This window comes from Carlito syrichta, unplaced genomic scaffold (assembly GCF_000164805.1).
Source record: "Carlito syrichta isolate Samal-C Ts95f unplaced genomic scaffold, Tarsius_syrichta-2.0.1 Scaffold135610, whole genome shotgun sequence".
NCBI lineage: Eukaryota > Metazoa > Chordata > Mammalia > Primates > Tarsiidae > Carlito > Carlito syrichta.
The window spans coordinates 91,478-103,079 of NW_007079706.1; the positions used below are offsets into that span (position 1 = coordinate 91,478).

The 11,602-nt window shown below is 49.5% G+C and overlaps 1 protein-coding gene across 2 annotated transcripts in view; it reads right to left on the reverse strand.

Moving 5' to 3' along the window:
- Positions 1 to 4,686: 4,686 nt before the first annotated feature.
- Positions 4,687 to 11,602, reverse strand: part of POFUT1 (protein O-fucosyltransferase 1) — a 25,275-nt gene continuing 18,359 nt past the window's right edge. For both annotated transcript variants that reach the window (XM_008049441.2, XM_021708241.1), the window contains 3 exons: positions 10,012 to 10,204; positions 8,120 to 8,362; positions 4,687 to 5,189 (listed from right to left, as the gene is read on the reverse strand). In XM_008049441.2, the coding sequence (XP_008047632.1) occupies positions 5,001 to 5,189; positions 8,120 to 8,362; positions 10,012 to 10,204 (625 nt within the window). In that variant the 3' untranslated portion in view covers positions 4,687 to 5,000. The remainder of the gene's footprint in view (positions 5,190 to 8,119; positions 8,363 to 10,011; positions 10,205 to 11,602) is intronic.

The window sequence follows — 11,602 nt, forward strand, 5'->3', positions numbered from 1 at the left end:
GGCGGGTCTCGAACCCGCAGGCTCAGACAATCCACTCACCTCAGCCTCCCAAAGGCATGGCATTACAGGCTGAGCCACCGAGCCCGGCTTAATTTTTTATTTTTTGTAGAGACAGGGTCTCACTATGTTGCCCATGCAGGTCTCCAACTCTTGGGCTCAAGCCATCCTCCTGTCTTGGCCTTCCAAAGTGCTGGGATTACAGGTATGAGACACTATGCCTGGTCTCAGCTTTGGTTCGTTCCTTCTCTCTTTCCTTTCTTTTTAAAGTAGGATTTATTGAGAGGACGGGAAAGCTCCCGCAGTGTGAGGGGACCCAAGGGGGTTGCCCTGCTTTGGTGTCTTTCAACACCAACCTACCCATTTCTGCCAAATCCACAACTCATCTCTACTAGTAGTTACTTAATTTTTTAAAAATTTAATTAATTCCTTTTATGTGCTTAGTCTCATCCTAAAACAATGAAATGTTTGGAAATCTAGTTCTATAGCCCCCATACATAACAGGAGACATAAATCAATATACACCAAGCCTCAGGTACCTCCCAAAGTCATCTGGTTGGCCACTCCTGGTGGAGCCGGCAAGGCATCCCAGGCAGGGGCAGCAGGGGTCTCCCAGCACTGCCTGCCGGCTGGCCATAACAAACTCTCCACTTCCTTTAGGTCAGTGTCCTGGAGTTCTGTGAAGACAGAGTCCTAGGCAGCATCCCGAGTCCTGATCCTGCAGGTCTGGGCTGGGACCCAGGACTCTGTGCAATTTAAGCAGATTGTAGGCCACTGGGCATCAAGATCACATATAGGTGCATGTGACAATGAAGATTCCTGGGCACATTCCGATTCTTCAGGTCTGGGGTGGCTCCCAGGAATCTGCCTTATCAAACAGCACTCCAAAGAACCTCTGGAGACCACCCTCTGAGAACACTCTTAGCACCTGTAACGCGGAGGTGAAGGACAGGGAGGGGAAGGTCACCCTGCGAGTCAGGGGCAACTTCTTCTCATTCTTGCACCCTGAACCTTGGCGTATCCTGGACTCCTCTTTCCCTCCCACCCCTACTCAGTGTGTGGCTCTTCCTTCAAAATGTATTTAGATCTTATTTATTTTAGAGACAAGGTCTTATCTGTTGCCCAGGCTGGAGTGCAGAGGTGGGCCCACAGCTCACTGCAGCCCTGACTTTCTGTGCTCAAGTGATCCTCCCGCTTCAGCCTCCTGAGTTAACTGGGTCGACAGGTATGCACCTCCATACCCTGCTAATTTTTAAGTTTTTTTTGTAGATGGGGTCTCACTATGTTGCCCAGGTTGGTCTCAAACTCCACAATCCTTCCACCTCAGCCTCTCAAATAGCTGAGATTACAGGTGTGAGCCACTGTGGCCTGGCTTATTCAGATTTTCTTTTAAGACTTGAGCAAACTAACAGACTTAGGAGTGGGAGACTAAATAAAACTAAATTGCTAAAATGTTAATATTTGTTGAAACTATGATTCATTTTATTACTCACAATTTTTATGTATATTTAAATTTTTCCATGATAAAAGATTTAAATCTTTGATCCAACAATTTCACTTCTGGGAATTTATCTTGATAAATATTTTAAATTAAAAAAACCCTCACAAATGAAAATATTTTTCAAATAACAATAGTGATAATTTGGGAGCACATTAAGTTCTCATAATAGGAAAATGATGAGCCATGGACACTCAATAGAATTTGATATAATTAAAAACATTTATTTAGGCTATGTACCAACAGGGAAAATAGGATATACTATCAAATTTTTTAAAAAACAGGACACTGAATTTTACATACTGCATGATTACAACTATGCAAAGATTTATACTTTAAAAAAGAAATTTAAAAGCAATTGTAGCCACCCAGAACCCCGATCATTTCAGCTCTTTAATGCCTCTGCCTTCTGGGGGAAGTGGACACTGCAGTTCGAGTCCAGGCAATTCCGGTGCCACCTGCACAGCCCAGCTTCCACCTGCCTTTCCCCAACCTCCTCTCAGCTAGAGGGGTCCTTCAGAAGTATACATCAGACCAGACCCTCTTCTGTTTGGAACCCTAGGAAGACTTTCTGTAACTTTCCAACTAAAAGTCATGTAGGGGTGTCACCTTATACTCTCTGTCAGCTGCCCTGCTCTCTGCCTCACATCTGCCGCCCTAGCCCTTCTGGCTCCCTTGCTGCTCTCCAGCCTCAGGGCCTTTGTACATGCTGTTTCCTTGGCTAGAAACGTGCTCCCTCCCTCAGGGCAGCTCTTCAGAGAGGCCCGGCCTGAGCTCCTTATCTAAAATAGGACACCCTTGCCCACTGCACCCCATACCCTTTTTCTTTTTTTGAGTCAGACTCTCACTCTGTTGCCCAGGCTGGAGTGCAGTGGCATGCTCACAGCCACTACAGCCTCGACCTGCTGGAACTACAGGCGTGAGCTACCATGCCCGGCTTATGTTTTGATTTACTGTAGAGACGAGGTCTCGCCAAGTTGCCAGGCTGGTTTCGAACCCCTGAGCTCTGGCAGTCCTCTCACCTCAGCTTCCCAAAGTGCTGGGATTACAGGCTTGAGCCACCGGCCCACCCGGCCTACCCTTTGTTTTTTTCTTCGAAGCTCTTGTCAATACCTCCTATACTATATTTGATTATATCTACTTTCTAGAATGCAAATTCCTCGAAGACAAAGACTTTGATTCTCTGCTGCATCCCTAGCACACAGTAGGTGATCAATACCCACCTGTTGAGTGAAAATTGTTGTACTAAATAACTATAAGGGGACTGTAAGCTTCAAGCTGGCAGTTTCCTGGATGTCTTCCTCCTCCAGAAACCTCCTGGCCATGGACCACCCACAGCAAGTGCCAGGTGGAAGGTAACGGGTCACTCTTACCCTGGAGGGTTCCCCAGCATGCAGGGTGTGAAGTGCATCTGTGACCTGGAGGCAGCAGAGCAGGACGGCTGACTGGCTTTGGGAGGTCAAGGCCTGGCTTGCCACCAGCTGGGCGGCCTTGGGGAAATTATGTGAATTCTCTGAGCACTGATTTTTCCTTGTGCAGAAAGAGGATAAGAACAGCTCTTCCTCCACGGGGCTGGGTGGGGATTAAGAGAATGCTCATGAAGCATCTGGCAAGCACAGCTCCGGCACACAGGGAGGGGCGGTCAAGTTCATCAGCAGCCGCACATGCGACTTGGTCTCTTTCAAATCTGCAGTGCTTTCTCATATATAGGCTTTAGCTGACTTTGGCCTTTCAACAACCTGCTAGTTTGCCGCCCTTTTACAGGGGAAGAAACTGGGTTGGGGTAAGCAACTTGCCGAAAGCACAACTGAATCTGATTGGAACCCGGTGCCCTTCTTCCAGAACACAAGCTACTACTATGCTGATGCTAATCAAGGTGGTCTGGGTGCCCCCTGGAGCTGACTTGAAAGCATGAGTCCAGTGCAAGGCCGTGGATGGCAAAGGAATTCGGGAATGAAGTCAGCAGCAAGTTGCACACTCACAATGCCTGACGGAGGTCACACTTCCAGGTTTGCAGCCTCCTTCCGGATGGGGCTCGAGAGCAAGTCTGGACGGTAAACCACTTCTCACAGTCCACCTGCTTTAAGACATGTCACTGCTCCCAAGAGGGAAAACCGCCCTTTCTGTAGAGCTTCTTCCCCTTGGAGTTGGGTGGTGGCTCTAAGCAGCAAGTGACTTTGGTGTTTCAGATCCTCAATGCCTTGTGACCTCTGACCTCTACCCCAGTCTGCCCCTGACAAAAAAGCATTTCTTCCCAAAGGTAATCAGGAAGCTCCTGCTACCTTTTCAGGATTAAAGCCTGAGGGAGGTAACATGACAGAAACAAGCTCTGCTGGGGAAAGACCATGGGTGCTCGGGAGTCGTGGGTTATTAAAATGGCAGCATCTGAGAGACCAAGAAACCCCAGACTGTAACACCGTAGGCCTCACAGTGTCGGCAGAGCTTCATCAGAAGGGACAGGCGAAGGCTGTCTCCAAACTGGGAATTCCAGTGGCTCCTGGGTCCTGGCACCTTCTGTGTGTGGTGGAAAGGCTTAGGAAGCACTCGCTTGTGGGAATGTGATCTGAGGCTCCAGCTGCTGGAGGGAGGCTGGGAGGACAGGCTGTGGACACCACCTCATACAAAAATTCCACCACCCAGGTCCCTTGGGGCAAGAGATAAGAAGGGGAGAGAGCCGCTTCCAGGGGCTCCTGCCAGGCCAGTGTGCCCTGATTCCCTGTCATACATCCTGAGACCCTGATGGGGCCAGGTTTGCTGCAGCCACCAACCCCCAAAAGACCCTGGGAGCAGTACTGTGACCACCTGGCTAAATGACATGTTCTCCCTTCTGGGCACACTGTGAGCAGCACTTAGCTGCCCTGGAAGCACTGCAGGACCCACGACAGACAACTTCCATGTGCACAGTGTTTACAACGGAGGCATGCTCATAGCCCAAAGCCTGGACATGACCTAAGAAGTGAGGGGGAAGGGGAAACATCGATGGCTCTGGCCAGGCAGTGGGGATGGGTCTTGAGCCACTTTAGGGGACATCTGGAAAAGGGGCCAACGGACCACCCCAGCCTGGGTCTCATTCACATGCAGTTAAGGTCACTTTAGGTGAACGTTAATGGAATTCAACAATTCTTTAAAATGAGGGAGAATCCTTGGGTAGTCACGACCTTGTATAAAAACTATAAAAAACTCTCTATAAAAAAATCTCTTTGGAGAGTTCAGCATCCCAGGCTGCTCAGAGCAGGAAAGACTGACAGAAGAGGCCAGGCTGCTTGCTGATGAGAGCAAGTCCCTGGAGAGAGCGCAGGAAGCACGTGGACGGGGAGACGCTCTAGCCCCCAAGAGCCTGGAATCCTCTGCATTGGAGAAGGCACATCTCTCCCCTCTAGGAAGTCCCCGGCACTTTCCCCCATCTCTAGCAGCCGAGAGAGGAGCCTGTAATCTGGGAAGCACCTCTGGCTGCCGGGCCTAGCTGGAGAGCTCAGCTCAGCCTGGTGAAATGCTCCAAACAGGATCAGAACTCGTCTCGCAGCTGAGGGGGCCTGTCCATGCCAAAGAAAGAGGACGGCCTCCCCTGGAGGTCCCGCTCCCGCTTCACAAAGGCGGTGAAAGAAGAGACACAGTTGCCAATGAAGTGGTGGGCTTGGCCAAGGATGTACAGGTCGACCTGGGCCACCTCGGGTTTCAGGCTTACCACCTTCACCTGCAGGAGGGAAGGAAGCCTGTGTCAGCTGGAGTGGCTGCAGGCCAAGGAAGCGGGCTCCGCCAAGGCCCACGATCCACATCCCAGGCTTCTTCCCTGGGCTAAAGTACAGACACAAGAGGAGCACAGAGGATGAAGAGTGGGGCTGGGCATCAGGGAGACATGCTGCCCAGCTGTGCCTAGGCCCACCCCCAGCACCTCCACTCCAAATGCACCATTCACACCTCTATGGCTTTGTGTGATGTTACCTCTGCCTGGAATGCCAGTCCCCCACCCATTAAAATTCTGACCTTACTCTTATTTTTGGGGAGGGGTCTCGCTATGTTGCCCAGGCTGTCCTGAACTCCTGGGCTCAAGGTAGCCTCTCATCTCGGCCTCCTGAGTAGCTGGAGTTACAGATGCAAGCCACCCCCTCACCCAGCCTGACCAAACTCTGAAGGCTCAGCTGCAGTTCTACATTTCTCTTGAAGCCCTAGCCTCACTCATTCAACCAGAGATGGACGGACTCATTCATTCAACCAGAGATGGGGTCAACAGTGCCAAACCCATTTGCTTCTGCTGCTGGATACCTTCTTCTCCCACATGCCCCAATGTAAGACCCGTGGTAGTCCCCAGAGGTGAACCTTTCTCTGGAAGGACTACCACTCCCTGGTCCCAGTCACCACCATCTCTTGCTGTCTCTCTTGGTCAGCTCACCATGCAGCAGCCGGAGAAAACGTTTTGACATATCTCCAGCCCTGTCCTTCCCGCCCCTCAAGCTGAGCACGCTTTTCAATGGTGCCCTACTGCCTTTCAGATAAGGTGACAAATCGTGAATGTAGCCTATGAGGCCCTGCTCAAAGCTCCTTGTATACCTTTCCCATCATCCCTTGAGTTCTAGCCACGACCCACCAGGCTCCTGCCCTCCTCAGGACCTTTGTATGTGCTGTGCATGTGCTCTGTTTGGAGAGCACCTCTCTAGACTGGCTCACTCTTACTTCTCCTCATTCCTAGCTACAGGGCACCTCCTTGGGGAAGCCTCCCCGGCCCCTAGCTCTGCACTCCTACAGAACCCCAGAGCTCTCCTTGAGAGCAACCATCTCAGTTTCTGGTTTCCACTCTTCAGATGCTCTGGTTAACACGATCTCCTGCACCTGCCTGTGCCTGGAGTTGTGTCAGCTTGTTCTCTACTGCTGGCTAGGCCTGGCACAGAGCCCAGCCCAGTAAACATCTGTCACAGGGACAGTGAGTGAATGAACCTGCCCGTCTCCCCATCAAGCTTCCAAGCCTATCTTGTGGCACATGTGAGAGTTGTCTACAAAGTGTCTGTCCCTGGGTCTAGAATGTGAGCCTTGGAAGGCAGGACCACATCTTAGGTATTGGTGACCCCAACTCAGCACTGATCTGCTTAACCAAAGAGCGAGGCCTAGTTCAGAGCTGAGGAAGTGGGGAGGGGCGAGAAGATGGCACAGCACAGGAAACGGAAAGGGCAAGAGGCTCATGGTGTAACAAGAACACGACTCCAGAAATGCAGAAAAACTCCCTGGGACTCTCCACTGTTTCAGTCTAGTACAGAGGCATGCGAGTGGGAAGTGTGGGCAGAGGTGGGGCTGAAAGTGTGTACTGTCCCACAGAGACTTCTGAGGCAACGAAGACCGTCATCTTGTTATTTGGATTGTAGCAAAGAAATAATACCTGTCTAATCATGGTCAAAATCCCCCAAACAATTCCACTCATGCCCTGAAACTTACCCATTCTGTGTCATGCCCACTATAATTAGCTCTGGGATCTCTTGTGTAAATTCTACCCTTTCTTGGGACTTTGGTTTCTTCTTCAAATAAGGGTGGAGGGGTTGGGTCAGAGGACCCCAGAGGTTTCCCAGCTTTGATTTTCTATTTGTTAAACGGACAGATAGGAGACCACACTGCACTGGCTCAGCACTTCCTCTCTAAGCTGGAGATTCCTGCCTGTGTCTGGGTAAGAGAGAAAAGGGAGCCCCTCAACATCAATCCAGTGGCACCCAGTGTTTACCTAAGAGGTGTACACAGTGTTTACAGTTTTCATTCATTCAACAAAGTCTTACTAAACGCTATTAATTCAGTCATTTCATCGATACACACTCACTCATGACCGACTCTTCACTGATAAAGTAAGGACTGACCAAAAACAGCCTACCGTTCAGGTCTTGAACACCCACTCTCCATAGCATCTTCAAGCACTTACTAAGCACAAAAGATCCTCCGTTTTTTCATCAACCGCCTATTTCTACTTACGGATAATCACTAATTTCACTGAGTAGTTATTTCCGTAGTGGGAACTGTTTTAATTTCTTTATACCTAATCTTCACAATCACCCTATATGATAGATACTATTCAGTACCATTTTAGAGATAAGGAAACAAGCACAGAGAGGTCAAATAACTTTTGCAAGGTTGTACAGTAAGCAGAACCTAAGTTCTCTCACTCGAGTATATGCTATTAACTCCTCCACTATGCTGCATCTCTCCCTAGGGCCCATTCTTTACATCTTTGTCCAACACACTTGCTGTCTGCTAAGCAGGACAGGCACTGTCTTAGACACTGGTGATGGTAAGGCAGGGTCTCAGCACCCAAAGAGGTCAGGGTGCCAGGCAAAACATCAAGGACTAGAACAGTGATTCCTCCTGGGGTCCTGCCTTCAAGGAGCCCACAACTCCTGGGAGGAAAAAAGACATGTTTCTACTCTAGCCTCATGCTATCTAGAAAGTGGCCCAAGAGAAGAAGTGATGCAGGGTTGTGATGCTTGCAGAAGGTACACGTGAGCTGCAGGAGTAAAGGAAACACTGGCAAGACTGCCAAGAAGTGTCTGAAGACAGGTAGGAGCTGGAGAAGAGATGTGTGCCCACGCCAGAGGCAGGAGCCCATGAAGCATGCAGTGGGAGCAGTGGGGCCGGCCTGCCCCCCACACATACCTGCCCTTGGAAGAGCTGTTGGAGCTCAGGCACGTAACTCTCGGAATCGGTGGCAACGTAGACTGACCGGGCGTCCAGAGCCCTCACCCAGAGCTTCACAGCCCGCTGGATCTCCTTCAGGTCAGGCAGGCACATGGTCATGGTGAGTGGCGCTGCCGTGCTGCGGCTGTAGCCCACACACTGCGGAGAGGCCATGAAGTGTGAGCCCGCAGTTCCGTCCTTCAGCATGGCACAGGCATTCCTCTGCAGGAGGCGGGGACAAGGTTAAATACCAGCAACTGTCCTGGAGCTCCAAGAGCAAGAATTGGTAAGTGGAAAAGACAGTGTATAGAGGAGGAGTCCAACTATGTTAAAAAAAAAAAATGAGGCTGGGCTCTGTGGCTTAGCTTGTAATTGCAGCATTTTAGGAGGCTGAGGTAAGTGGAACGCCTGAGCCCACGGGTTTGAGACCAGCCCGGGCAACTTGGCGAGATCTCGTCTCTACAATAAATCAAAAAATTAGCCGGGCATAGTAGCACGTGCCTGTAGTTCCAGCTACTTGGAAGGCTGAGGCAGAAGGATCGCCAGAGCCCAGTAGGTCGACACAGGGGTGCTGTGAGTGTGCCCCTGTACTCCAGCCTGGGTGAGAATCCAACTCAAAAAAAAAAAAAAAAATGAGGGAAGAGGGAAATGCATCAAAACAGCAACTGGTTATTTCTGGGTGGTTTTCTTTTCTTGGCCTAGCTGCATTATCTGGGACGTCTACTGCAGAATTCTGAATAGCAGTGGTGATCACAGACAACCTTATCTGATTCTAGGCTTCAGTGGGAACACTTCTAGGCTCCTGTGAGGCATGCCATTTGCTGTGGGTTTCAGAGAGATAGCTTTTATCACATTAAGGTGGGTCCATCCTATGCCTGGTTGGTTATGTGTTTTTATTATAAATGGGTTGCTGCCTTCTATCAAATTCTTTCTTGGTCTCCATTGAGATGATCGTACTTATGATATTTTCTTCTTTCGGTATTAATATAGTGAATTTCATCACATTCTTGGGATAGATTTTACTTGTTTGTGCTATATGTTCTTTAATATGTTATCGGGTTTTACTTGCTAATATTTTACTTAGGATCAGTGCTATAATTTTCTGGGCTGACCTTACCTGAATTTGGTATTAGGGTTATGCTAGCTTTATAGAAAATAGCAACTCATCTCTCTTGATGTTCTAGGAAAGTATAGATTAGAATGACTTCTTCCTTGCATGTGTGGCTGAAACCACTTGTACAGTATCCTGGGCCTGGCTCCTTTTCTTATGGAAGTGGAGAAGTGGGAGAGTCTAGTGGTAAAAGTGAGAACACTCATCAATTGACTGTACGTGAATTTTAATTTCAGTACTTTTCAAGTTTTCAGCAACAAGCACTTCTAACATACCTATAAGTCTTCTTCAGTAAATTAAGGATACTGTTTTACTGGTTCTGTTATTTTCACACAGAGGTGAAAACCCCATCTGATGAGGCCTTGCACATTTAAACTGCCTCCAGATTCTGGGAGGATGACATCTTCACTTCTTGGAAGTCACACCCAATCTCCATAGTTTGTTTTCAACAAGAAGTCGACCAGTCACACTGAGCTGAGACAGAGAACTCTGGGCTGTGGGCCTCTCTCTGACTGCCTGACCTGGGGTCTGGCTAGATATCTCAGTTTGTCCATCTGCAAAATGAGGATAAAATGGCAGCTGTTAACTGAGAGCTGGCCGGCAAGCACTGTGGAGTCACATTCCGATGTGTGTTGTGGCCTATCGGGGACACAACCCCATGGACTGACCCAGTGAGCACCCTCTGCTCTGGTTGGAACCTGGGGCCAACCCCTACAGGTATGGGCCCTGTGCAGGGGCCTGGGAGTAGAAGGGAAGTTACCCAGTCGGAGCCAATGCGCAGATGGATGCCCACATAGGGTCGGGTGAGGTGGGCGTGGATCTGGGCCTCTCCCATCCTCACCATCTCATCTGACCACACCATGTACTTCTGTAGCGGCCTGTGCTCCTCTAGGACAGGGAACTGGGCTGGAGCCCCTGGCAGGGCGAGCACCGGATGCTCCTTTGGAGAAAATCTAGGCAGGAGATGGAATGAGGGAAAGTCAGAGGACACACAGAGAGCCTGGCTGCCACCCCCACAGAAAAAAGGATGGTGTTGTTCCATGCCCCAGAGACCCCTGCAACATGCAAGAAGTCCAAGAGGTTGTGAAATACCAACAGGCTGATAAGAAACCCAGGTGGTGGCAACAGGCACAATATGCAACACTGTCCCGCCACGCGGAATTTACAACCCGCCTTGCTTAACAATTAAAAATTTATAGTAGAGCATTCCGACCTTTTATATGTCATGCTGGCTCCAATCTGTGGTGCGATAATTCACTCCAGGGTGGGGTGTCTGGACCACACCTTTGCTCTTTTACCCACATGGCGGGACTGGGACATGCAGCTGCTTACAGAGGCAATGGCCAGGTCACACTCACAGAGGCTGTGATTGCTGGATTGGGTTACTCATTCAACATTTAACAAAGACATATTGACTGCCTACTATGTGCTGGGGTCTGGGGGAGAATGAGATGGACATGGTCCCTGCTCTGCGGAAAGTACCTGGGGCCTACAAATGCCCCATCACAACCTCCCAAGACATCCCTTCCCCCATCGCACACTGGATACCTCTATTCTTTCTGCGGGCCACAGGTCTGTGAAGGTAGTGCCTTCAGGGTGTCTAGAATAGCATCTGGCATGTGTGAGAGCTCAGGAAATACTTTCCATCTGAATGAATGAGGAATAAGCCTGTGTCCCCTCCTGAGCTAAGCCCAGGCTGCAGCCCGATAGCATAGAACACCTTGGTGTGACATGACCTTGCAATGACTTTCACACTTATTCCCTCCACTAGATACTTGCCCTATGCCAGCAAAGTCCTTTCCTTGAAATTATAAAACAGGTACAGCCACTCTGGAAAACAGTTAGGTTCTTAAAAATATTTAAGTTTCAGCCAGGCTTGGTGGGTCAGCCTGTAATCCCGCGCCTTGGGAGGCTGAGGTGAGTGAATTGCCTGAGCCCGCGGGTTCGAGACCCGCCTGGGCAACTTGATGAGACCTCATCTCTACAATAAATCAAAAAACTAGCATGTGGTAGCACATGCCTGTAGTTCCAGCTACACGGAAGGCTGAGGCGGAAGGATCGCTGGAGCCCAGCAGGTCGAGGCTGTGGTGGCCGGGAGCGGCCACTGCACTCCAGTCTGGGCAACAGAGTGAGACTCCAACTCAAAAAAAAAAAAAAAAAAAATTTAGGTTTCTATAAAACTAGGCTCATAATTACCACAGGACCCTGTAATATACTTTTGGGTATTTGTCCCAGAGAAATGAAAACTCATGTTCATACATGACCCGGAACACAATGGTCATAGAAGCTCTATTTATAATAGCCCCAAACTGGAAACACCTAGATGTCACTCAACAAGTAAATGGTTAAAC